The sequence below is a fragment of the Geotrypetes seraphini genome, chromosome 3 (assembly GCF_902459505.1).
Source record: "Geotrypetes seraphini chromosome 3, aGeoSer1.1, whole genome shotgun sequence".
Classification (NCBI taxonomy): domain Eukaryota; kingdom Metazoa; phylum Chordata; class Amphibia; order Gymnophiona; family Dermophiidae; genus Geotrypetes; species Geotrypetes seraphini.
The window spans coordinates 272854737-272878140 of NC_047086.1; the positions used below are offsets into that span (position 1 = coordinate 272854737).

General features: G+C 46.4%; 1 protein-coding gene across 1 annotated transcript in view; it reads right to left on the reverse strand.

The window, feature by feature from the left end:
- The window catches only part of HEATR1 (HEAT repeat containing 1), a 693629-nt gene that overhangs the window by 19538 nt on the left and 650687 nt on the right, over window positions 1–23404 (reverse strand). The window contains exon 43 of the mRNA XM_033935556.1: window positions 21517–21675. Coding sequence (XP_033791447.1) covers window positions 21517–21675 — 159 coding nt within the window. The remainder of the gene's footprint in view (window positions 1–21516; window positions 21676–23404) is intronic.

Consider the following 23404-nt stretch of genomic DNA (forward strand, 5'->3'; position numbering starts at 1 on the left):
CTACTGAACACATTGCACAAATTTTTCAGTCCCACTTCGGGAAGATATATGGGCGCCGGGACTCGGGAGCTGAACCCCTTATTAAGGACTATTTCACGGATTCCGGTTTATAGCCGCTCTCTGACTCGGATGTTAGGTTTCTTAATGCACCCATCACCTCTAAAGAACTACATAAAGCTATCCACAATCAACAAAATTTTTCAGCTCCAGGGCCGGATGGCTTTATGGCAGAACTTTATAAACTGCTCTCAGGACAGCTTAGTCCTTTTTTAAGGGACTATTACTCCCAGGTAATCCAGGATGAACATTTCCCTGGAGAAGCGAATGAGGCTTTAATCACGTTGATATTGAAGCCTGGCAAAGACAGTTCTGCTCCCGAGTCCTATCGCCCAATTTCTTTGCTGAATGTAGACATCAAAATTCTGTCCAAAATCTTAGCTGATAGATTAACGACCCTTCTCCCCGATGTGATTGCATCTACACAAGTCGGCTTTGTACAGGGTAGACAAGCAGTACACAATGTACGTAAAGCATTGATAGCCTTAGCGCACACGCAATTTCATCACACTCAAGTTTCAAGTTTTAAGTTTATTTTTAACTTGTTGAATCGCTTAATTTAAATTGCTAAGCGATTTACAGAAAAAATAGGTACAACAGATTAATTATAAAAGAATACATAAATTTGCTATGCTTCTACTCAGTTTGGATGCGGCACAGGCGTTCGACCAGGTCAATTGGACGTACCTCTTTGAAGTGTTAAATTGTATGGGGATATCTGGCTGGTTCGCCTCGGCATTACGCACTTTATATTCAACTCCAACAGCAAGACTACTTGTCAATGACATTATTACTGACCCAATACCTATTAAGAGGGGAACTCGACAGGGCTGTCCCCTGTCACCCCTCTTATTTCTATTGTACCTCGAACCCTTTCTCGCACAGTGTCTCAGGACCCCGACATAGTGGGTGTGGACTTCGGGACTCATTCACTCAAAGTGTTGGCCTTTGCAGATGACCTATTATTTTTGGTAACTGACCCCGCTCACTCTGTTCGATATTTATTGCAAGCACTTGACGAATTCAACTTTTATTCGGGATTTACGTTGAACTACCAGAAACCTATGGCCCTAGCTAGCCCCCTGACACTACAACAGACCTGGAGCGGTCACTTCCCATTTACGTGGGCTCAGACTTCAATTCGCTATTTGGGGGTACAGATCCCCCGAGACCTTACGACCCTGTACACCAACAATATCACCCCATTGCTTCAAGACACCTCACAACATCTACAGAATTGGTCCACTTTTCCCTTATCGGTGGCGGGCCGTGTAGCCCTTTTTAATATGGTGCTCTTTCCCAAATGGTTATATCGTTTTCAGGTTTTACCTCTGCTGCTGTCCCATGCCCATAACATTCGTTTAACGAAAGAGCTACAGCGTTTTCTATGGGGTGCTACGGATGTGTCTGCCCAGGGATAGGGGGGGGCTATGGTTTATTACAGTGGTTCCCAACCCTGTCCTGGAGGAACACCAGGCCAATTGGGTTTTCAGGCTAGCCCTAATGAATATGCATGAAGCAAATTTGCATGCCTATCACTTCCATCATATGCAAATCTCTCTCATGCATATTCATTAGGGCTAGCCTTAAAACCCGATTGGCCTGGTGTTCCTCCAGGACAGGGTTGGGAATCACTGGTTTATTAAATGTACGTTGGTATGCTATAGCTTGTCAGATGAGACATATTAATGATTGGTTTAGAGGCACATCTGATTTTTCTGCTACACCACTGGAGTTATCTTTGCTGGCTCCGTTCCATGTGAGCTATTTTCTACATGTGGCGGATCCGAGGATGCGTCCTTTGATGTCTCACTACCCCATTTTTACGCCGGCTAGAAGGACATGGAGATGGGTCTGTAAAACAGCCAAATTGTCTTTTAGGGTGTCTTTATATTTGCCTATACTGGGCAATGGAGCTTTCCAGCTGGGCATGCAAAATGCCACCTTTCTTAGGTGGCAAGCACAAGGTCTACAATATCTTTTTCACCTGTTTTCAGAGGAGGGGAGCATGGTCACATTTGCCGAGCTGCAAAGAACTTTTGACCTAAAGGCTAATGATCTCTTCGCCTATTACCTGATCCGTCACTATGTTCAGTCCCTCCCAGTGGCTGCCCTTACTGAAGTCTGCAGGGAGGCGCTTTCGGACTCTTCAGCTTTTCAGCCCAACAGAGAATTCCTCTACGATTTCATATTGCCAACCAAGTATGAATTTGGATATATAAAAAAGAATATGAAGAGAGACTGGCAGGGGAAGCAACAAACTTCAAATCATTCTTCAGGTACGTTAAGGGGAAGCAACCAGCAAGGGAAGAAGTGGGACCCTTGGATGATGGGGACAGAAAGGGAGTGGTAAAAGAGGAAAAGGAGATAGCTGACAGGCTAAATAAGTTCTTCACGTCAGTTTTCACGAGGGAGGACACAACCAACATTCCGGAACCCGAGGAGATCGTAAAAGGAGAGCAGGATGAAAATCTGGTCCAGCTAGAGGTGAGCAAAGTGGATGTCCTCAGGCAGATAGAGAGGCTAAAGAGCGACAAATCGCCAGGTCCGGATGGCATTCACCCAAGGGTACTCAAGGAACTACGGAACGAAATAGCTGAGCCACTTCGACAAATATGCAACCTATCCCTAAAGACTGGAGAGATTCCGGAAGACTGGAAAATAGCAAATGTCACACCCATCTTCAAGAAAGGCTCAAGGGGAGACCCAGGAAACTACAGGCCAGTGAGCTTGACCTCGGTCCCAGGAAAGATGATGGAAGCGCTGATTAAAGACAGCATCTGGGAACACATCGACAACTATGGGCAGTTAAAGTCGAGCCAGCATGGCTTCTGCAGGGGTAGGTCATGCCTCACAAACTTATTGTACTTCTTTGAGGGGGTAACCAGCCAGGTGGATAAAGGGGAATCCATAGATATAATTTACCTTGACTTCCAAAAAGCCTTCAACAAGGTGCCACATGAAAGACTACTAAGGAAGCTATGGAACCATGAGGTGCAAGGGGAGGTCCACCGATGGATCAAAAACTGGCTGGCAGACAGGAAACAGAGGGATGGAGTAAAAGGACATTACTCAGACTGGCAATGCGTCACAAGCGGAGTTCCACAGGGGTCGGTGCTGGGACCGCTCCTATTCAATATATTCATTAACGACCTGGAGGCAGGAACAAAGTGTGAGGTTATTAAATTTGCGGATGATACCAAACTATATCGCAAGGTCAATAACATGGAGGACTGCGAAGATCTCCAAAAAGATCTGACAATACTGGAAAAATGGGCCAAAAAGTGGCAAATGAGTTTCAACATAGGGAAATGCAAGGTCATGCATATAGGGAAAAAAAACCCGATGTTCACTTACAAAATGGGGGGATCAGCGCTAGGGGTGAGCGACCTTGAAAGAGACCTGGGAGTGATGGTAGACACGACATTGAAGGCGTCGGCGCAGTGTGCCACGGCCTCAAGGAAAGCAAATAGAATGCTGGGTATCATTAAGAAGGGTATCACGACCAGGACAAAGGAAGTCATCCTGCCACTGTATCATGCTATGGTGCGCCCGCACCTGTAGTACTGTGTTCAGTTCTGGTCGCCGTACCTCAAGAAGGACATGGAGGTACTTGAGAGGGTCCAGAGAAGAGCAACTAAGCTAATAAAGGGCATGGAGGACCTCTCATATACTGACAGACTGAAAAAGCTAGGGCTTTTCTACCTGGAAAAGCAGAGACTTAGAGGAGACATGATAGAAACCTTCAAGATCATGAAGGGGATAGAAAAAATAGACAGGGACAGATTTTTCAAATTAAGGGGATCAACAAGTACAAGGGGGCACTCAGAGAAATTGAAAGGGGAGAGGTTTAGAATGAACGCCAGAAAGTTCTTTTTCACACAGAGGGTGGTAGATACATGGAACGTGCTACCAGAGGATGTGATAAACAGGAGCACGCTACAGGGGTTCAAAGAAGCTTTGGATAGGTACTTCGAAGACAAAGTGATTGAGGGGTACAGATAAGAGTAGAGGTAGATTATAGGGATGGGATTAGAGGTAAGTTACAAAATTAATCAGGGACCACTGTTCAGGACTAGGCCTGATGGGCCGCCGCGGGAGCAGACTGCTGAGCAGGATGGACCTCTGGTCTGACTCAGCGGGGGCAACTTCTTATGTTCTTATGTATCCTAGATTGTGTGTTATGTGCTCTGGAGCGGTGTGTGTAATCCCGTTCAGTGGTATGGAGAATTCTCCACGGGTCCACCAGATCTAAAGTGGCGCAAAAATAGGGCAGGCTTCTGGTATGAGATATACTCGCACCAGGTCCCGGCTGAGAACGATCACAAGTCTGGTCAAACACCTGATTGAAATCCCCTGCAATGTATACCGGATCAGTAACCCGCCCAAGAAGCATGGCAGTGAGACCCTCAAAGAAGGAATGGTCATAGGTATTAGGTGCATATACATTCATCAAGTAAAAGGAATATGTGCCTACTGACATCTGCTGCAAGAGGTAGCGGCCCTGTGGGTCCGAGGCTACTACTTTCGCAGTGTAAGGCAATGTCTTACTAATCAGTATCGCCACCCCTTCCCGCTTATGAGTTGAAGATGCTGCATGCACTGCGGCTACCCAGGACCTCCTCAATTTCTGATGTTCCAAGTCTGTAAGTCGGGTTTCTTGCAGACAGGCTACGTCGACCTTATGTCGTTTGAGCTGTGTTAAAATTTTTGTTCGTTTTATGCCCGAAACATTCCAGGATACTATTCTCAAAGTGTTAGCCAGCAGGTACCAAAGGGGCTAGTACAAACATATAAAATGCTAAGTGCGGAAAATATTCACCCCGGGTTCCCAGCATACCCAGGGCAGCCACATGACGCTCAGGACCTGCCCGAGCAGCACCAGTACCATGGTAAATGTCAGGTGCAGGAGTCTCGCAGCAGGGTCTGATCCCACCCTTCCCAATAATCGAAAAAATACCAGCAGCAACCACGTAGGCCAAGGACTCCCCCCCCAATGGAACCCCAACCCCCCCTCCCTTCCCAACCTTCTCCCCAATTGCATGGTTGTGGTCACAGCCTCAGGTTCGCCCTAGGCGGTCCCAAAGGTGTGAAAGATCACAAAACAATGCCACTCCGGGCCCCGAGTTCCCATACAGTAAATACAATAGTCATAAGAGCAGTCTGCAGAGCAAATGAACGTTAGGATGAGCTCAAATATACAGTATATCAATTTCTGAACTAGAACAGGAAAAAACACAAAATTGTAAACAAACAAACCAGAATAGCAAGTAACAGCCATATTATCTGAGATCCAGGCTTCCCCCAAACCAGGAGATCCCGGTGCATCCACAGTGCCACAGGCACAAAGGAGCATGTGACAAACAAGGAAGCACACCATGTGCTCTTTCATGTAAGGTCCGACTGGGGCAACACCTGAGTGTTCACATAAAGGGCCGCCTCAGCCGCGGCCTCAAATACCTGCCAGCGTCCCCGATGGTAAATTTTCAAAGTGGCTGGATATAAAAAGAGAAAGCGTATTTTTTTTTCAGCCAAAGAGGAGCAAAGTGGGTAGAATTGCTTCCTGCGCTCCGTTAGGGCCACAGAGTAGTCCTGGAAAATGTACACCTCAGACTCCTTAAATGCTAAAGTCTCCCGAAGTTGTTTATATTTGCGCAAGATTTTCACTTTATGGTTATAGTTTAAAAGTTTGGCTATTACCATGCGAGGCCTCGCCTTTCTTGCTTGTTCTCGGCCTAGCCGGTGTGCTCTCTCCAGTCGAATAGGCCCCAGGCCCTCCTTCAAGGGAAAGGAACTGGTCAGCCAGGCCTCCAGCACCTGCAGGAGCTTAGGACCGGGTACTGTTTCCGGAATCACCAAAAAACATAAGTTAGATCATCTGGATCTATTTTCAAGATCATCCAGTCTTTCTGCTTGTTTTTGAGTCAGAGCCTGCAGTTCCTGTAACGTGGTGTCATGTGCCTGCTGTGTATCCTCGACGCTGGAAACCCGAGTCTCCAGCGCCGCGGTGCGGCTAGTAGTCTCCATAAGTAGATTTTCAAGCTTTTGGAGCTGTTCAGAAAGTTTTTCTATGCTGGGCTGCATTGCCACTGTTACTGCTTGAGTAAGGGCCGTCAGCGCCTCCGGCGCTATTTGCTGAATCGCGGCTGTGGAGGTGACCTGCGCCATTTTGTCAGCGCCGTGCTGTGGGCGGTCCCGATCCTTTTTTTGGGTGTGGGTGGACATCGGCGACGCAGGAGAGGACAGAAATCTGTCCATATATTGTGCACAGCAAGCGCTGCCTCCCGGCTCACCTCCAAAGGCTAGTAACAGGGCGCTTCAGGACTCGGGGGCCGTGAGCTCAGGCAGCCTGCTTTTGCCTTGGCTCAGTGCATCACGTGATCTCCCTTTTTGGAAAATTTATAATCCAAAGATTACATCTTCTGGTCATGTTTTCCAGCATTTCAACCTTAAAATTAAGATTTCCACTGTCCCTAACCCACACCGAGGCCTGGGTCTCCACAGATTTTATTCTGGTCTCATGACCATTCACTTTTGTTTCCACACTAGATAGTCTATTTTTCAATTCCAAATTTTCAGAAACAACATTAGTATATCGTGTAGTAAGTTGCTGCATTTGAGATCCTAAAGAGAGTTGTAAAGTAGATATTGCTTCCCATAATGTTTCCATAGTGAAAACTTTGGGCCTCTGCATAGGTGTTAATTCAGACCCCAGACCCTCTGTTACAGATAAGTTACCTAAGGCCTCAGCTGGAGATATATTCAGTTTCAGGAAATCTTGAGGAATTTGCCGTTCCAATTTCTCCGGGTGCACAGATGTCTGGTTTGACTTCCCTTCTCTGCTTGCCGAGACGTCTCCCGAACTCGGTTGTGCTGGTGAGGGAACACCCTGGGATGCTCCGACCTCCATCTGCTGGTCTAACGCCCCCGGGCGACTCGGAGGACTCCACTCCTCCGGAGACAGCGATGTTGCTTCGAGGGAGAGAACTGACGCTTCAGCCGGCTTGTCTCTCCCAGCCGAAGAAAACTCCGGATGATTTGTTCCAGCCCCACGCTGGAGGAAAACATCCATCGGGCTCGCAGCTGTTGCCAAAGATTCTTCCGGGAAAACCCGGAGCTTAGATTTGCATTTTACCATCGTAAAAGTGAGAACCAACAGCTCCAACGCCTCTGTGAGTGCTTAACTCCAGCTACTCGCAGCCATCTTGCTAAGCCACACCCCCCGCAATAAATTTAATTGGCATAGATCAATGAAAATTTGTTTCTCTTTCATTGCTCATACGAAGAAACATGATTTAAAATGAAGAGCTAGTGTTGCAGCAGGCAATTTAGCTGCCTAGCTATAAGAGAGAGTGGGGAAACTCTGTAGGATCTTCTCTACAGGCCTGTGCTAAAGAGTACGTCATTGATATTTTGAGCATCTCAAGCAACTGTGTTGCTGAACTGGCTTGGCCACTGTTCCTGCTTGAGAAATATATGTATGTGTGTGTCTCTCTCTCTTCCTATATATAAAGATTTGAGTGAAAGACAATAATACTCACCAATGAATAGTGCTTCTTGGGCAGAGTAAGAAACCAGTCACAAACATTAATATATCACATCCTGTCAATATTATAGCACTTTCTTAGGCTTTCTCATTTATTTGTGAGTCTTATATGTCAATGAAGGGCACAGTGAAGTTAATTAAAATATATAAATTTTTCTCTCTCTCTATCTATATATATGGAAAGAGAAATCCATATATTTTAATTAACTTTATTGCTCTCTTCATTGACATATAAGACTCACAAATAAATGAGAAAGCCTAAGAAAGTGCTGTAATATTGACAGGATATGATGTATGAATAAATACTTGTGACTTGTTTCTTACTCTGCCTAAGGATAAATTAGGTTCTTACCTGCTAATTTATTTTCTTTTAGCTTCTCCAGACCGGAGGTTAATCTTACAAGTGGGTATATATCTCATCATGACCAGCAGGTGGAGACTGAAACAAAACTGTGGAATAGTACATAAGAGGTACCGAATAGCCAAGCAGAACAAAGAGCTTGAAACAGAAATAAACAATACTCCGAACAGGAGTAATAACTAATATATCCAAATGCTGTCGGAAAATGCAGAGGAGAGATCCCAGAAAGAAAAATGTCCCCACAGCTCGCCAGCCGAGCCACAGCCACTGTTCTTAAATTCTCCCCAGCCCTAGAAAAATACTAGAACCCGCGCAACAGCCACAACAACATGACAATAGACAGGGTGGGGACCTCTACTGGTCTGGAGAGGCTAAAAGAAAGTAAATTAGCAGGTAAGAACCTAATTTCTCCTTCTTTAGCACTCTCCAGACCGGTAGAGGTTAACCTTACAAGTGGGACGTATCAAAGCAGTCCCCATCATGGGTGGGACCCCCGAAGGGCCGACACCAGAACACGTGCACCGAACACCGCGTCCCGACATGCCTATACGTCTACCCGGTAGTGTCTGCCAAATGAATGCAAGGAAGACCAAACCACAGCCTTACAAATGTCCACTGGAGGCACTAGTGAAAACTCAGCCCGAAGCTTCCTGACCCCTAGTGGAATGAGCCTTGACAAATTCTGGATCAAACTTCTTCTTCAGATGATAAGCGGAAGCAATAGTCTCCTTGATCCAGCGTGGTATAGTAGCCTTAGAAGTGCTATCCCCATTATGAGGACCCGCTAGAAAGACAAAGAGATGATCTAATTTCCTGATCTCCTGGGTCCTCTGCACATAAGAGCGAAGAACTTGACCGACATCCAACTTGTGCAACTGCTTCTGCTCAGAAGATCCCTCCCGACTATAAAACACTGGGAGGACCACTGCCTGATTGACATGAAAAGGAGAAACTACCTTTGGCAGAAAGGAAGGAACAGGCCTCAAGACAACCCGCTCCCTAGAAATCTCCAAGAAGACGGTTCCTGGGAGAGGGTGGTGGCTCGGGACAGCAAATTCTGGCGTTTTAATGATAGTCTCCTGGATGATCCGGAGGTGGGAGTGCAGATTGAAGGGTGGATACAGGAATATTTAGATGTGAATGTAGAATGTGGTGCTTCGTTGGAAGCAGTTTGGGAGGGGTTAAAGGCTACCCTTAGGGGCAGAGTGATAGCCCTGGCCTCGGCCCGGCAACGTAAACGACGGGAAGAGGCGGCGGCTTTGCTGATTTTGATTGGTTGGTTGGAGGGCTTGCACAAGCGTAGCCCTTGGGATGTGGCATTACGGGAACGCTTGTTTCAAGCACGCCGGGATCTTCAGGCTTTAGACCTGGAGCGTTTACACGATAATTTACAGCTTCTCAAACAGCGTTATTTTGAATTTTCTAATAAAGCTAGTCGACTGGTTGACCATCGTCTGAAAGTGCGGCAGACGCGCAATCAGATTCTCTCGCTACGTGCAGCCTCTGGTGAGTTGTTGCGGAAAGAGGATGCTATTCGGGCACGTTTTGTGGAGTATTACTCCCATCTCTATGCACCGGAAACTTCTGGGTCCTTACCAGACCTAGACGCTTATTTGGCTTCAGCGGAGTTGCCCCGGATTGCGCCTGATGATGTGGCGCGGTTGGACCGTCCTCTCACGTTGGTTGAGGCTCGTGGAGCGCTGCGTTCTATGCCCCTTGGTAAGTCGCCAGGGTTGGATGATTTTACTGTTCGATATTATAAACGCTTTCAGGATCTTTTGCTGCCTCCTTTGTTGCGTTTTCTTAACTCCTTGCAAGAGAATAGTGCCCTCCCCTACTTTATGAGATTAGCGGGTGTGACGGTGTTGGCCAAGGAGGGGAAGGATCCCCTGTAGTGTGCTTCTTATAGGCTGATCTCGTTGTTGGGGGTTGACACTAAGCTTTTTACGCGGATCTTGGCTGACAGATTGATGAGTTGGATTCCTCGGCTGATCCATCCGGATCAGTCGGGTTTTGTAACGGGTAGACAGGTGGGCGACAATACTCGTCGGGTTTACAATTTGTTTGAAAGGGCAAGGGGGGGAGTGAGGGAAACGGTGTTTCTGTCGGTCGACGCTGAAAAGGCGTTCGATAGAGTCTCCTGGCCTTTCTTGTTCAGGGTTTTGGAATCTGTAGGTTTGGGTCCGCGCATGCATGATTGGATCCAGATCCTTTATACTTGCCCTATTGGATGTATAAAGGTAAATGGGGGCTACTCGGAGACTTTTTCGCTCGCAAGGGGAACGCGTCAGGGGTGTCCTCTTTCACCTCTTCTCTTCGCCTTGATGATAGAACCCCTGGGGCAGAGGGTGCGGCTGAATCGGGATATCAAGGGGGTTATGGTGCCGGGTGGGGATTATAAGTTAGCTTTGTTTGCGGATGATCTCTTGTTTACGGTGGAGGACCCTGAGGGTTCCCTGCATGCTATCTTACGGGAGTTGGATGCTTATGGTAAGGTGTCGGGATTTCGTGTCAATGTTGGAAAATCTGAGCTCCTTAACATTAACTTGTCTGATGATCGAGTGGCTTACCTCCGAGACCGGTTTTCGTTCCGGTGGGTTCAGCATTCTCTCCGTTACCTCGGGGTTTATTTCGGACCTCCGAGAGTGGATCTCTATGAACTTAATTTCCCCCCGCTCTTTCGACGCATTTGTCAGGATTTGCTTAGTTGGAAAGATCAGTATTTCTCTTGGTTGGGAATGGTGGCAGTTGTGAAAATGATGATTTTGCCTCGTCTTTTGTTTTTATTTCAAGTACTGCCACTCTGGGTGGGTAGGAACACGTTGGAGGGAGTTCAACGGCATATCTCTCACTTTATTTGGGCTGGAAGGAGACCTCGGGTGAGTAGGACGGTCTTATGTATGGGTAGGGGTGACGGCGGGTTGGGGGTTCCCAATGTGGTAAAATACTATCAGGCTGCTCAGCTGCACGCCCTTTTAGAGTGGCAGACGCAGACGCCAAAACTGTGGGTGGAGATAGAGCAAAGTTTAAGTGGTGGGGTGCCTTTGTTACATCGGCCTTGGTTACCTGGCAGGGTGCGGCTGGAGGGTGGCTTGTCCTCAGTGGGAACTTCTTTGAGGGTTTGGAATCAGACCCGGGGTAGTTTATTGCTGGGTAGGCGCCATTCCTGGTATACCCTGTTAAGATATAATCCAGATTTTCCACCGGGACGGGGTGGTGGAGTATTTGCTGATTGGGAAACTAGGGGCTTAGTGTGTGTGGGTCAATTGTGGAATCCGGTTTTGGGCCGTATTCGACCCTTTACAGAGCTCCGGGGCAGGTTTGGCTTTGGGGTCAGAGATTTGTTTCCTTACCTGCAAGTGGTTCATTATATCAGGGCCTCGGGTCTTTTGAGGGATCTGAGGGGGGGTAAGACTCCCTTTGAGCTGTTGTTAGGACCGGTGCTCAGGAAGGGAGCTCTCTCTGCTATATATAGATGCCTCAATTGTCGGGGGACCCCACATTCCTACATGAGGGCATGGGAGGGTGATTGGAGCTCTGATATATCCTGGGACATCTGGGGGGATATCTGGTCAGAGATCTCTTCGGCGGGTATAGCGGCCTTGTTGATTGAAAATGGATATAAGGTTCTCTTTCATTGGTACTATACCCCTCAGGTGGTGGCTCGTTGGCAGGGAGGTGCAAGTGCTCTTTGCTGGAGGGGCTGTGGGGAGGTGGGTACCTATTTCCATATGTGGTGGCAGTGTGGGCGGGTGTCTGGGTTCTGGATTGGGATTTTTTTCTCGGGTGTCTCGGATCCTGGATATCCCCATTCCAGTGGATTAGCGACATGCCTTGTTGTTCTGGCATCAATTGGATTTAGCTTGGAGTGATTCTATGTTTTGTAAGTTGGCCTTCACTGCTGCTAGATTAGCTATTGCTTCCCTTTGGAACCAGGTGCTCCCTCCCACGTGGGCCATGGTGGAGCATCGCTTGCTTACTTGGCAACTTCTTTACTACTTAACAGCCCTACGCCATGGTAAACTCCATGGCTATGCTCATATTTGGCGCAGATTTCGGGCTTCTGTGGGGATCAGTGGCAGGGGTGGATTGGGGCACTGAGTTGACCATGGGGTTGGACTGGGATGGCGGAGGCTAGGGGGAACCTCTATTTATATCCCTATTCCATTTTTGGGGGTTTTTCTTTTTCTGGTTTTGGATGCTTCTCAACCTAATTGGGTGTTGTGGGAATTGTGCTTTGTCCCTGGGGGGTGGGGGGGGGGGGGAATTTGACTGCGTTTTGGTGGGTTTTGTAGTTTGTTATTGTTAGATTGGGGGGATTACGTTTGTATTTGTTCTTGATTACACTCTGGGTGTTATTTGGAGTGTGGTTGTTTGCACTTTATTTTCTTGCTGCTGTATTCTATATGTTTATGTTATGTTTGAGATGTATCTCAATAAAAGCTGTTATTTAAAAAAAAAGAAATCTCCAAGAAGGGAGCCCTACAAAAGAAAGCCTGCAGCTCAGAAACACATCTAGCTGAAGTAATAGTCACCAAGACCACTTTAAGAGTAAGGTCCTTCAAAGAGCAGTCGCCCAAAGGTTCAAAAGGAGGGTGCACTAGCACTGACAGAACCAAATTCAGATCCCAAGATGGAACAGAGGGTCATACGGGAGGCTTGAGCAATTTGGCCGCCCGCAAGAAGCGAATCACATCAGGAATGGCAGTCAAACACTGACCTTTCAACAACCCACGAAAGGCCGACAAGGCCACAAGCTGAACCTGGACAGAAGACCAAGCCAGTCCCCCTATACAGGCCATCCCGCAAAACTCCAAGATGTTAGGCAGGGAAGCGCGAAAAGAGACCACTGCACGCGCCAAACCCTCACATAAGCCCGAGAGGTAGAAAGTCTCCAGGGCCCCAAGAGAGCCGAGAGCACTTTATCTGAATACCCCTTCTTACCTAGGCGACCCCTTTCAAGAGCCAAGCCGTAAGACAGAAGGGACCTGGATTGAACATTGGGATCATCCAAGAAAGGCAGAGGAAGAGGCTCCGCCACCAGATGCCTCACCAAATCTGCGTACCACGGACGTCGAGGTCAATCTGGAGCCACCAGAACCAAGAGACCCAGATGGCGAATGATGCGGAGAAGAATTCTGCCCACTAATGGCCACGGAGGGAACACATACAACAGCCCCTCCGTTGGCCATGGTTGAACCAGAGCATCCAGACCCTCGACCAGACAGTCGTCTGTGACGACTGAAGAAGCGGGGCATTTTGGCATTGAGACTTGTGGCCATCAGGTTCATCATGGGCTGACCCTAAGACTGCACTTTGGCGTTGACATTTGTGGCTATCAGGTTCATCAGGGGCTGTCCCCACCACTCTCTGGGATCTAGCACATGACGACTGAGGAAGTCCGCCTGAACATTCTCCACTCCAGCTATGTGTGAGGCCGAGATGTCCTGAAGGTGGGACTCTGCCCAGACCATTAGCTGAGCCGCCTTCTGCACTACCTGAGTGCTCTTGGTGCCTCCCTGATGATTGACATAAGCCACCGCCGTGGCATTGTCCGACAGAACTCTGACTGAATTGCCCGACAAAGAGCGGAAGACTAACATCGCCAGACGGATGGCTCTAGTCTCCAACACGTTGATCGACCAGGACGCCTCCTCTGTGGACCAGGTGCCCTGAGCTGAGTGACCTAGACACTGAGCTCCCCAACCGAGGAGACTGGCATCCGTGAGAAGCACCGTCCACTGTGGTTGATCCAGACTCGTCCCCTGAACAAGATAAGAGGTCTAGAGCCACCAACGAAGATTGCAACGCACCAAGCCTCGCAGAGGAACAGGGAAATCCAAACTGTGCCTCTGGGGCGACCATCTCCGGAGCAGAGCAAACTGAACATAGTAACATAGTAGATGACGGCAGATAAAGACCCAAATGGTCCATCCAATCTGCCCAACCTGATTCAATTTAAATTTTTTATTTTATTATTTGTAATTTTTCTTCTTATCTATTTCTGGGCAAGAATCCAAAGCTTTACCCGGTACTGTGCTTGGGTTCCAACTGCCAAAATCTCTGTTAAGACTTACTCCAGCCCATCTACACCCTCCCAGCCATTGAAGCCCTCCCCTGCCCATCCTCCACCAAACGGCCATACACAGACACAGTAACTGGCCTAGTTCAATATTTAATATTATTTTCTGATTCTAAATCTTCTGTGTTCATCCCACGCTTCTTTGAATTCAGTCACAGTTTTACTCTCCACCACCTCTCTCGGGAGCGCATTCCAGGCATCCACTACCCTCTCCGTAAAGTAGAATTTCCTAACATTGCCCCTGAATCTACCACCCCTCAACCTCAAATTATGTCCTCTGGTTTTACCATTTTCCTTTCTCTGGAAAAGATTTTGTTCTACGTTAATACCCTTCAAGTATTTGAACGTCTGAATCATATCTCCCCTGTCTCTCCTTTCCTCTAGGGCAGGGGTCTGCAACCTTTAAGACATAAAGAGCCACTTTGACCCGTTTTCGAAAAGAAAAAAAAACTTGGAGCCGCAAAACCATTATAAAACAAATCTAACACTGCATATATTGTTTCTTATCTTAATGCTATATACAGGATCACTAAATTGAAAATAAAATCATTTTTCCTACCTTTGCTGTTTGGTGATTTCACGAGTCTCTGGTTGCACTTTCTTCTTCTGACTGTGCATCCAATCTTTCTTCCTTTCTTTCAGCCTCCTGTATGTTTCCTCTCCTCCAGACCTCATTCTCTCCCCCAACTTTTTCTTTCTGTCTCCCTGTTCCCCCTTCTTTCTGTCTCTGTCTGCCCCCTTTCTTTCTTTCTCCGTGCCCTCCCCCAAGCCACTCGGTTTGCTGCCACCGCCATCGGGGAATAGCCCCCAAGCCACCGCCATCCCAAGCTTTCCCTGCAGAAGCGTCGCGCTGACCAGCATTCCGCTCCCTGACGTCAATTCTGACGTAGGAGAGGAAGTTCCGGGCCAACAAGGCATTTCTCCTCATTCCATCCAGCCTGAGCCCCATCTCTCCTTGATCCAGCATTTCCCTTCTGTGTTTGTCAGAATTACTATTCCACCTATTTTCCAGCATCCCCCTTCTTTGTGTCTATCTCACCTATATCCCTATCTCACCACTTTTTCAGAATCTTCATTTGTCTCTGTCCTTGTCTTTACCCCATGTTCACCATTTGCCCTTTCAATGTCTTTATCCCCCCCACTTTTTTAGCATTACTTCTATGTCTCTATTTCATCTCCTCTTCATGTCCCCTCTGTATCTCTATCCTTATTCAGTAGGTCCTGCTTACCCTTTCTCTTCTTTGTGTCACTATCTCCATTTTCAGCTTTCCCCCCCTTTTCCTTTGTTACTGCACCCTGTAGCTAGAATCTTTCCACCCTCCCTCCACTCCGGCCCAGCCCAGTATGAAATATTTCCTTTTGTTTCCCTCCCCTCTCTCTTTCTCTCTCTCTTCTGCTCCCTCACCCACGAGTCCTGCATCTGGCCCTCTCCCTTCTACCTGCACCTGGCAACACCCCCCTGCTCCGCGGCTCTCTTCAGCAACTTGTCAGCAGCGGTGATCAAGACAAGCTACCGACATCGAGGCCTTCCCTCTACGAGTCCCGCCTTTGTGGAAAAAGGAAGTTGAAACAAGCGGGACTCGCAAGGGTAGGCCCCGACGTCAGAAGCTTGTGTCGATCGCTGCTGCTGAGTTGCCGAAGAGAGCCGCGGAGCAGGATATGTGGCCGGAAGCAGGTAGAAGGGAGAGGGAGATAGGAAGGCTGTAGATCTCCGGAGCATGACACCGACCCCGGCCAGGATGATTTCTTTTTCAGGCGTGCAGCTTACAAGTCCGGCGTCGCGGCGGGAAATAGCCATGCTGAGCAGTGAGCTCAGCACTACACAGATGAAAGCCTTGCTTGCTGATTGGTCCGGCGGCACGGCCCCTCGAGAGGAACCTGGAAGTCCTCAAAAGGGTCCAGGTCCTCATCCAGGCCGACACTCTCCTCTAACCACCAATCCACAACCCAAGCCACCTGTGGGCGCTTGGACGAGGGAGAAGGAAGAGGGGACGCCAAAGAAGAGGGAGGCAAAGCCACATGGAGTGTGGAGGGACCCCCCTCAAAACCCCCCAGGTGCACCTGGGACCCCCAGCTGCCTGAAAATAGGCTCTGCACAAAGAAAAATGTAAATCAGTGGAAAACCCCCCAGGGGGTCCCATGGGACTCCCTGCCACAGCAGGGGACCCAGCTGAAACCTGCCCCTGCTATTCCATACAAGGGGAAGGACACCTGAGGTTGCAGGCAAAATGGAGGGGCCTGTCTGTTAAAATGGCGAAGTTCTCACCAAAAATAACTCCTCCAAGGCCTGTAGCGGCTGGGAAGCCTGAACTGTCCCAGCCGCTAAAGCAGCCAAGCTGGCATCAGCTGTTAACAAAAATCAGCTGAGCCAATCACTCTGGGGGCGGTGGGGGAAGACCGGGCCTCCCCACTGCTCGCCCTGGACGCCTGCAGCGGTTGCCGACGAAACTCCATGACCGTACCAGCCCAAATAGCTGTTTTCTGGCAGGCCGCGAGTGCCTCGCATCTGGACCAAGTTATGCACCTCCCCCCCTGAGAAGTGCTCAATTGCTCCATAAGTGACCTAGCTACAATAAAAGTGCCAGTTAGTACAAAAATACAGTAAAGTTAAAATGAAAGCAACCCTTCAGACCGGCACTACCTCAGGATTTTTCTTTTTTTTAAAAAAAAAAACCAGAACAGACTCCACATGATCTCAAAGCAATATGCCTTACTTGAATTAGGGGGCAAGGCTTACTGCTGAGGCTCCTCTAAAAAATGTGGGGAGATGGAGGAAATTGAGGGAGGGACCCAGCATGAGACCTGCCGGGTTTGACACCCCCGAAGTCAGACGGACTCCCAAATAGGGCCCACCCAAGCTCAATCCGGCACAAAAACGGGAACTAGAATCCCTAAACAAATTCTAACAGTCCTACCAAGGGAGATGGGTACAGCTCACTCACACCTGCTGGAGACTGAAAGAAGACTGATAGGAATAGGGGAAGGTACCTCTTATGTACTATTCCAGTTTTGTTTCAGTCTCCATCTGCTGGTCATGATGAGATATATATACTCACTTGTAAGATTAACCTCTACCGGTTTTGAGAGTGCTAAAGAAGCCTCATTCATGGTGAGTTATTGTCTCACTGATATCTTTATAGGTTGCAATACTTTTACAGAAACAGCAAAAAGATGTGATAATACAGGTGCTCTCAAGACTAAGGTCTTGAATGCTCCGGTTCTCCAACATGCTTTTTTTCAGATTCAGGAAGCTTTATTGATATGACGATTTGCACAAGTAAAAAGCAACTCTCTAAATCAGTGTTTTTCAACCTTTTTACACCCATGGACTGGCAGAAATAAAAGACATTCTGTGGACCGGCATCAGTCCGTTGACAGGCGGTTGAAGAACACGGGGCTAAGTTGTGGGCCAGACCCCGCCCAATCTCCACCCCAGACCCCGCCCCCATAATAGTACTAATTGCACCTTGCACGTCCCATGCCTCATCTGGAAGCCTTCCCTCTGACGTTGCAACGTCGGAGAGAAGGCTTCCGGTTCAGGCGCAGGATGCCTGTAGGAGCCACTGCCCGTGGCTTTGTGCACTGAATCAGTTAGGAAGAGGGAGCTGGCTCGAAGTTAACGCCACATCGATCGCACCATGGACCAGCGGTTGAAGAACACTGTTTTGGGCCTGATGCACGTGCTGGCCCTGTGGACCGGCAGGAAATTTCTGTGGACCGGCACTGGTCCATGGACCGGTGGTTGAAGAACACTGCTCTAAACCACATTTATATGCATGTTATATAAGTAAATGTTTAAATATAATGGCATATAACCAGTGTTCCCTCTAAGCGGGCGGGTGTTGTGAGCAAACTTTTTTCACTGTGAGCTAAAAATATCGGGCGCCAGCAAGTTATGAGCCAAATAAATATGTTGTCAAAGTTGCTGATACATGAGGACGAGGTATTCAAAGGAATTTTAGGCCTACACGCTAAATTAAATAACGTTAAATAATATTTTTAAGAACACAAAACAACGCATTAATTCTTGAAAGTACAAAATTCTTTATTAAGATTGTTCTCTTCTGCCTTTTTCTGATTTCCAAAAATTGTAAACACTGTCTATGTTTACATTATTTCCTGTGGCTAAATAAAGTTTGATTCTAATTAGGCATTCCAAATGTTCTACTCTTAACTTATTACGAGTCTTTGTCTTTATAGCATTCATCAAGCTAAATCCTCTCTCACAATCGGCACTTGAAGCCTGAAAGGTGCCACACACGTCTAATAGAGCATTTAGTCCACTGAACTGTTTATGCTGCTGAGCAAAATTGTACATTTCCTGAAGCGTTTGTATAGCTCCTGCTTTTACTTTTTCAGCAATAATATATTTGAACTCCGAATATTCTGAAATAAGCTGCCTTTTGAAACAATGTTCATCATCTTTGTTCATTAACAGAAAATAACGGTTAGATAATCGTGAAAATTGTTCGTTTCCAAATGTAAATTCCTCTAAGTTGGACGGATTTGAGATACAGTCTTTGTCGAAAACACGCCAGTCCTCTAATTCATTGTCAGGAAATCTTTTGTCCATATGATCACAAGTTTGTGTAATAAATGTAAGAATATGATCTGTTTTAATTACAGAATTACAAGATGAAATGAGAGTTTCAACATTTTCATTGAAATGTGGTTTTTCTCCCAGATATTGAGATCTGAGTTTCCTTAATTTGGCTTTAGTGAACTGGAATGCATCCAAAGGTGCCAAACAACTCTTCTGAAGAAGCTTACACAGTGATCCAAGCTCCTCAAGAACATCGCAGAGAATAAATAGCGCAACTTTAAATTCCAGATTACTCAATTTAGTAAGGCAGTATTTGTGCACGGGATCATTGTCTTCTTCCACCTGTTCTTGACAATATTCTAACAGGATGTCATAATTTCTAACCACTGCACTTACAGCAAAGTGCCGAGACAGCCACCTAACATCATGTATAGCTTTAAATGAAATGACATCTGAGTCTGCAGCATTAGCAATATCCTCCAGTTTGGCTTTTCGTTTTGGCTCGATCTACTGAAAATCGTATACACGGTGCGTATTAGAGTTTAGATCTCTTTCATGAATGGGATCGTTTTCCATGCATCGTCTATGCCTAGATCTTCGTGGTGAGCTGCACAGTGTTGCTCTAGAAGATGAGGAACTGATTGACGTAACTTTGCAGCTACACCATTATGCTTCCCAAGCATGACTGATGCTCCATCGGACGTGAACATGACCATACGACTGAAATCTAAATCGTTCTCACTATAAAACTGCTTTATAGCATCAACTATAGCTGTGCTGTCACAAGTAGTTAGATGTTTGATGCCAGCAAAAACTGTCTCATGAATGTTGCTGCCACTTCTTCTAAATTTAATGTATATTATGAGCATTTTCGAAACAGAAATATCAGTACTTTCATCAATTATTAGGGTATGAAAAGGAGACCTCCGGATTTCTGTAAATGTTTCCCGTTTAACAATGGCATTTATGCAGTCAAGGAACTCGAAAGCATAGTTTTTGCTTCTCCAGCTATCAGGTATTTTTACGTATTTAGCCATGTGATTGTGAATTTCCTGGACGGATAGCATGGACGAATTCAACTTTACCGCTAGCAATATATTATCAATTAAAATGTTAACTCCCTCTGGACTTGATTTATATCTCTGTGCGTATTCGATTCTGTTGTTCCGACTATCGGGAGTTTCTTTCAAGAAATTCATTAGAAAACCTCGGCTTTGATTGTGAAGCTTTTGAACCGCTTCTAAATGAGAATTATGATTCAGATGACGCTTTAAATAATCAATTTTCCACTCAGACCAAGTCTTCCCTGTGCTCCATTCTCCGTTAACACCTGCTTTTCAGCATAGGGAGCAAATTAATGCGTTGTCCGTGTCGCTATATTCGAATATTTCTTTCATCGCCACTGTTTTCCGTCCACTCGCGTGCGGCAACGTGGTGTCAACCAAAAACTTGGTCAGCCATTCCTTCTTAAATTGGCTGCGCTTTTTCTTTGTGCTGCTACCAAACTCTTCATTCTCTTTACGCTTCGACATTTTCGAATGGATTTAAAAATTATTTGACTGAATCTATGGAAGATCGCAAAAGAAAGTTTATGCACACGCTTCAAACGATCGAAACTTGAAAAGAACTTGCTTCATGCATGTATAGATAAACAATGGCACTCGTGCGGCCTCAGTTTTGTAGCGCATTACTAATTTACTAGTAGTAGTACCGTGTTTCCCCGATGATAAGGCAGGGCCATCAAATAAGACAGCCCCCCCTTTTTAGACAAAAATATAAAATAAGGCACCCCCGCAAATAAGCCACCCACCGATACCTGCGCTTACCCGAATCGAGTGGTACGGTGGGTGACTTCATGTGGTGCCTAGTGCAGGAAATCACTCGCGTCTGCTCTGACCGCCTCTTCCTGCACGAAGTCGGGCCTTATCCAATCAGGAGCTGCATGTCAAAGCAGCTCCTGATTGAATAAGACCCGGCTTCTTGCAAGAAGAGGCGGTCGGAGCGTACGCGAGTCCGGCTGCCTCTCCTTGTTGGCGAGCTGAGCGGACTGTCGGGATCGACCCCCCGCACCCCCTAGGTACGCCTCTGCAAATCTTGCCTTGCCCGGATTTGCCGCTCTCTTCCGGTGTTACTCCCCCCCCCCACCCGACTCTCCTCTCGCCGCCCTGCCATCAGCCGTACGCCTCTTCCGATCGCCCCCCTCCCTGCTCGCACCCCCACCCCGACGTCTGATTCCTCCCCCAGCCTCCCCTTACCTTTGCGACGCGTTACATGGACTGCCAGCTCGCTGGGGCCAGCTGAGCCTGCCTGCAAGCACGTGTGTGCGCTGTGATGAGAAACTTGTGCGCTGCGATGTAATATTTTGTGCGCCAGCGCAGCTTAGCGGGAACACTGATATACACATGTATGTGCACACAGACAGAAATATCAAAATTCTGCAACGCGCTATTCTGCAAACACCCACTTAACTTACACAGGGCATATCTGCAAGAAGGTATACACAGGCAGAGCATGGATGGGGCTCATACTTACCTATGTAACTTATGTGTCCCTACAGCATTTAATTGCAAGCACTTACATAGTGTAAGTGAGGGCACCTAGATGTTAGGTGCATCAATACATGAATATTTGCTAATGGAACCTAGGTGCCCAAGTTCTTTTATATAACAGGATTTTACAGCATACCCTCAGGATGCTTAAATGGAGGTGGCCAGTTATAGAATTGCCCAAGCTGCTAAAGTTGTTAAAATAAATCATGAATTGGTTAAAATGAAAAAGAAGCAAAAATGCAATTGTTCTAAAAAGAATAAAAATTATATAATTCAGAAAGGAAAATAGAGTTTCCAGGGTTTGTAGTGTTCTTTTAAACTTATAAAGACTATAGTTTTCTCCAGAAGCAATACAACTGCTAGAATTCTCTCTCTAACCTTCGGTGAAGCGTGTCTCATTTTCAGCAGAATCTGGTAGTTTAGCGGTTTCCAAAGGGAATCGTCAGCCATTGCTACAGAAAATTGAGCTATACAAGGGATTAGGTACATCGTTACTCTCTCTTGGAACTTGTCATCCTCTCCAAGCATGTTTTCCAGCTGTAAAATGCAAATAAGTGCAACACCATTAAGAGATCAACAATCTAAAATGAGAAAAGGTTTATAAATACATCAAAACACAATCACCCTTCATGGAAAGGAGAGTTCTGTTCAATCCACTGGGTCTGCTATAGTGTTTCCCAATTCAAATCGATTGATTCACTTTGGTGAATCGATTCGAACAGATTCATTTTCTAAAAAAATCGGGCTTGACGATTTGGTGACCAAACCTCCTTCCTGTACCTTCAGATCTTGTAACGCAGGAGCGGCAGCGCTCTGGTAGCGAACAGCCTATCCTAAGCGCTGCCTCTTGCTGGCTGTCCACTGCTGCTCTTGCTTTAGGAGGCAAGGGGGGTGGGTCAGTCAGGAAGTGCTGCACTGGCGCCAGTGCTGAGTACCCTCAGCTCGGTGGATTTAGGGGGCCCCCCCGAAGGCCAGCATGTTTCCCTCTTCTTTCTAGCGTCCTCTGACTTCCCCCCTAGTCTCCAGTTCTCATCTTCAAAGCTAATTACAGCAGCCTGCAGAGGATCACCGGTGCTGTAGTGATCCTAACAGGCTGTCATTGGCCTCTGCAGCACGTTCCCTCTTCCGTGGTCCCGCCCCTCCACTGAATAACATTATCTTTAGAATTCTTAGTTTCTTCAAGTTTATTTATGTTTTGATATAATGCTCATTGAAATACTAAGCAGTGTACAATCAAATGGGGTGAATAAAAGATATAAAGAAAGGGGGATATATTACATAAAATACAATAGGGTAAGATAGACAAAATACAGTAGGGTAAGATAGTTGTGGGGAAGAGGGAGGAACTACAATATTTTGATAGGACAGATGGCGGTCAAATCACATTAGGAATGATGGGGGAGGGGTGGATAGTAAAATATTTCTTCAATCAAGTTAAAATTGCTTTCCCTTAAAATATAATATCATAGGCATCATTAAATAAAAAAGTTTTAAGATTGGTTTTAAATTTAGTCAATGAGATTTCATGATGAAGATGTGACAGAAGGGCATTCCAGAAAGTGGGAGCTGTTACTGAAAATAATGGTTTTTTGCATGGTGTAATTATAGTCAGCATTTGACATTTCACTATTTTAGGCTCCTTGACCTGTGTTCTGAGGTTAATATCTCTGATGATGGAATCTCCTAACAGCAATAATCTTTTGGTTTGAGCTTTTCTATTCTTCCTTTGGGGGTACTTTTCTTCTTGAGTTACCTTCACTAAGTCTAGCTCCATCTCAATTTTTTTTTTCTTGAGCATTGCAATACACTAATGGAACAAAAGAATTCTGTAGGGGCAACAATTGTGAGGGTGGATGTTTCTGTATTACATGTTGCAGTCTACCTAAGCCTACTGTGACCCATTTATTCCTGTGTTGTTTTATTCTTCGAGGCAGTGGTGACAAATTGGTATGATTCTGTGGCGTGATGTTAGATGCTTTAATTGCATCCAATTTCTGCTTATGTTTAGAGCTCCTTCTTAATACTAGAAAGCTGAATACAAATGGGGCAAGCCTTAAGCCTCCAGATGTGAAAATATGTAAATTGGTGCTTTGTTATTATACGTAATATTTAACAGAGACAGAACTTTCTTCTGTGTATGTTTGCTTGCTTGGATTTATTAAATTTGATATACTGCTATTTACATAAGTATTAAGTGGTGCATAACAAACAGATTCCACAGCAATATCAAAAAAGGATCATGCAACCATAAATTAACAAATCTTCA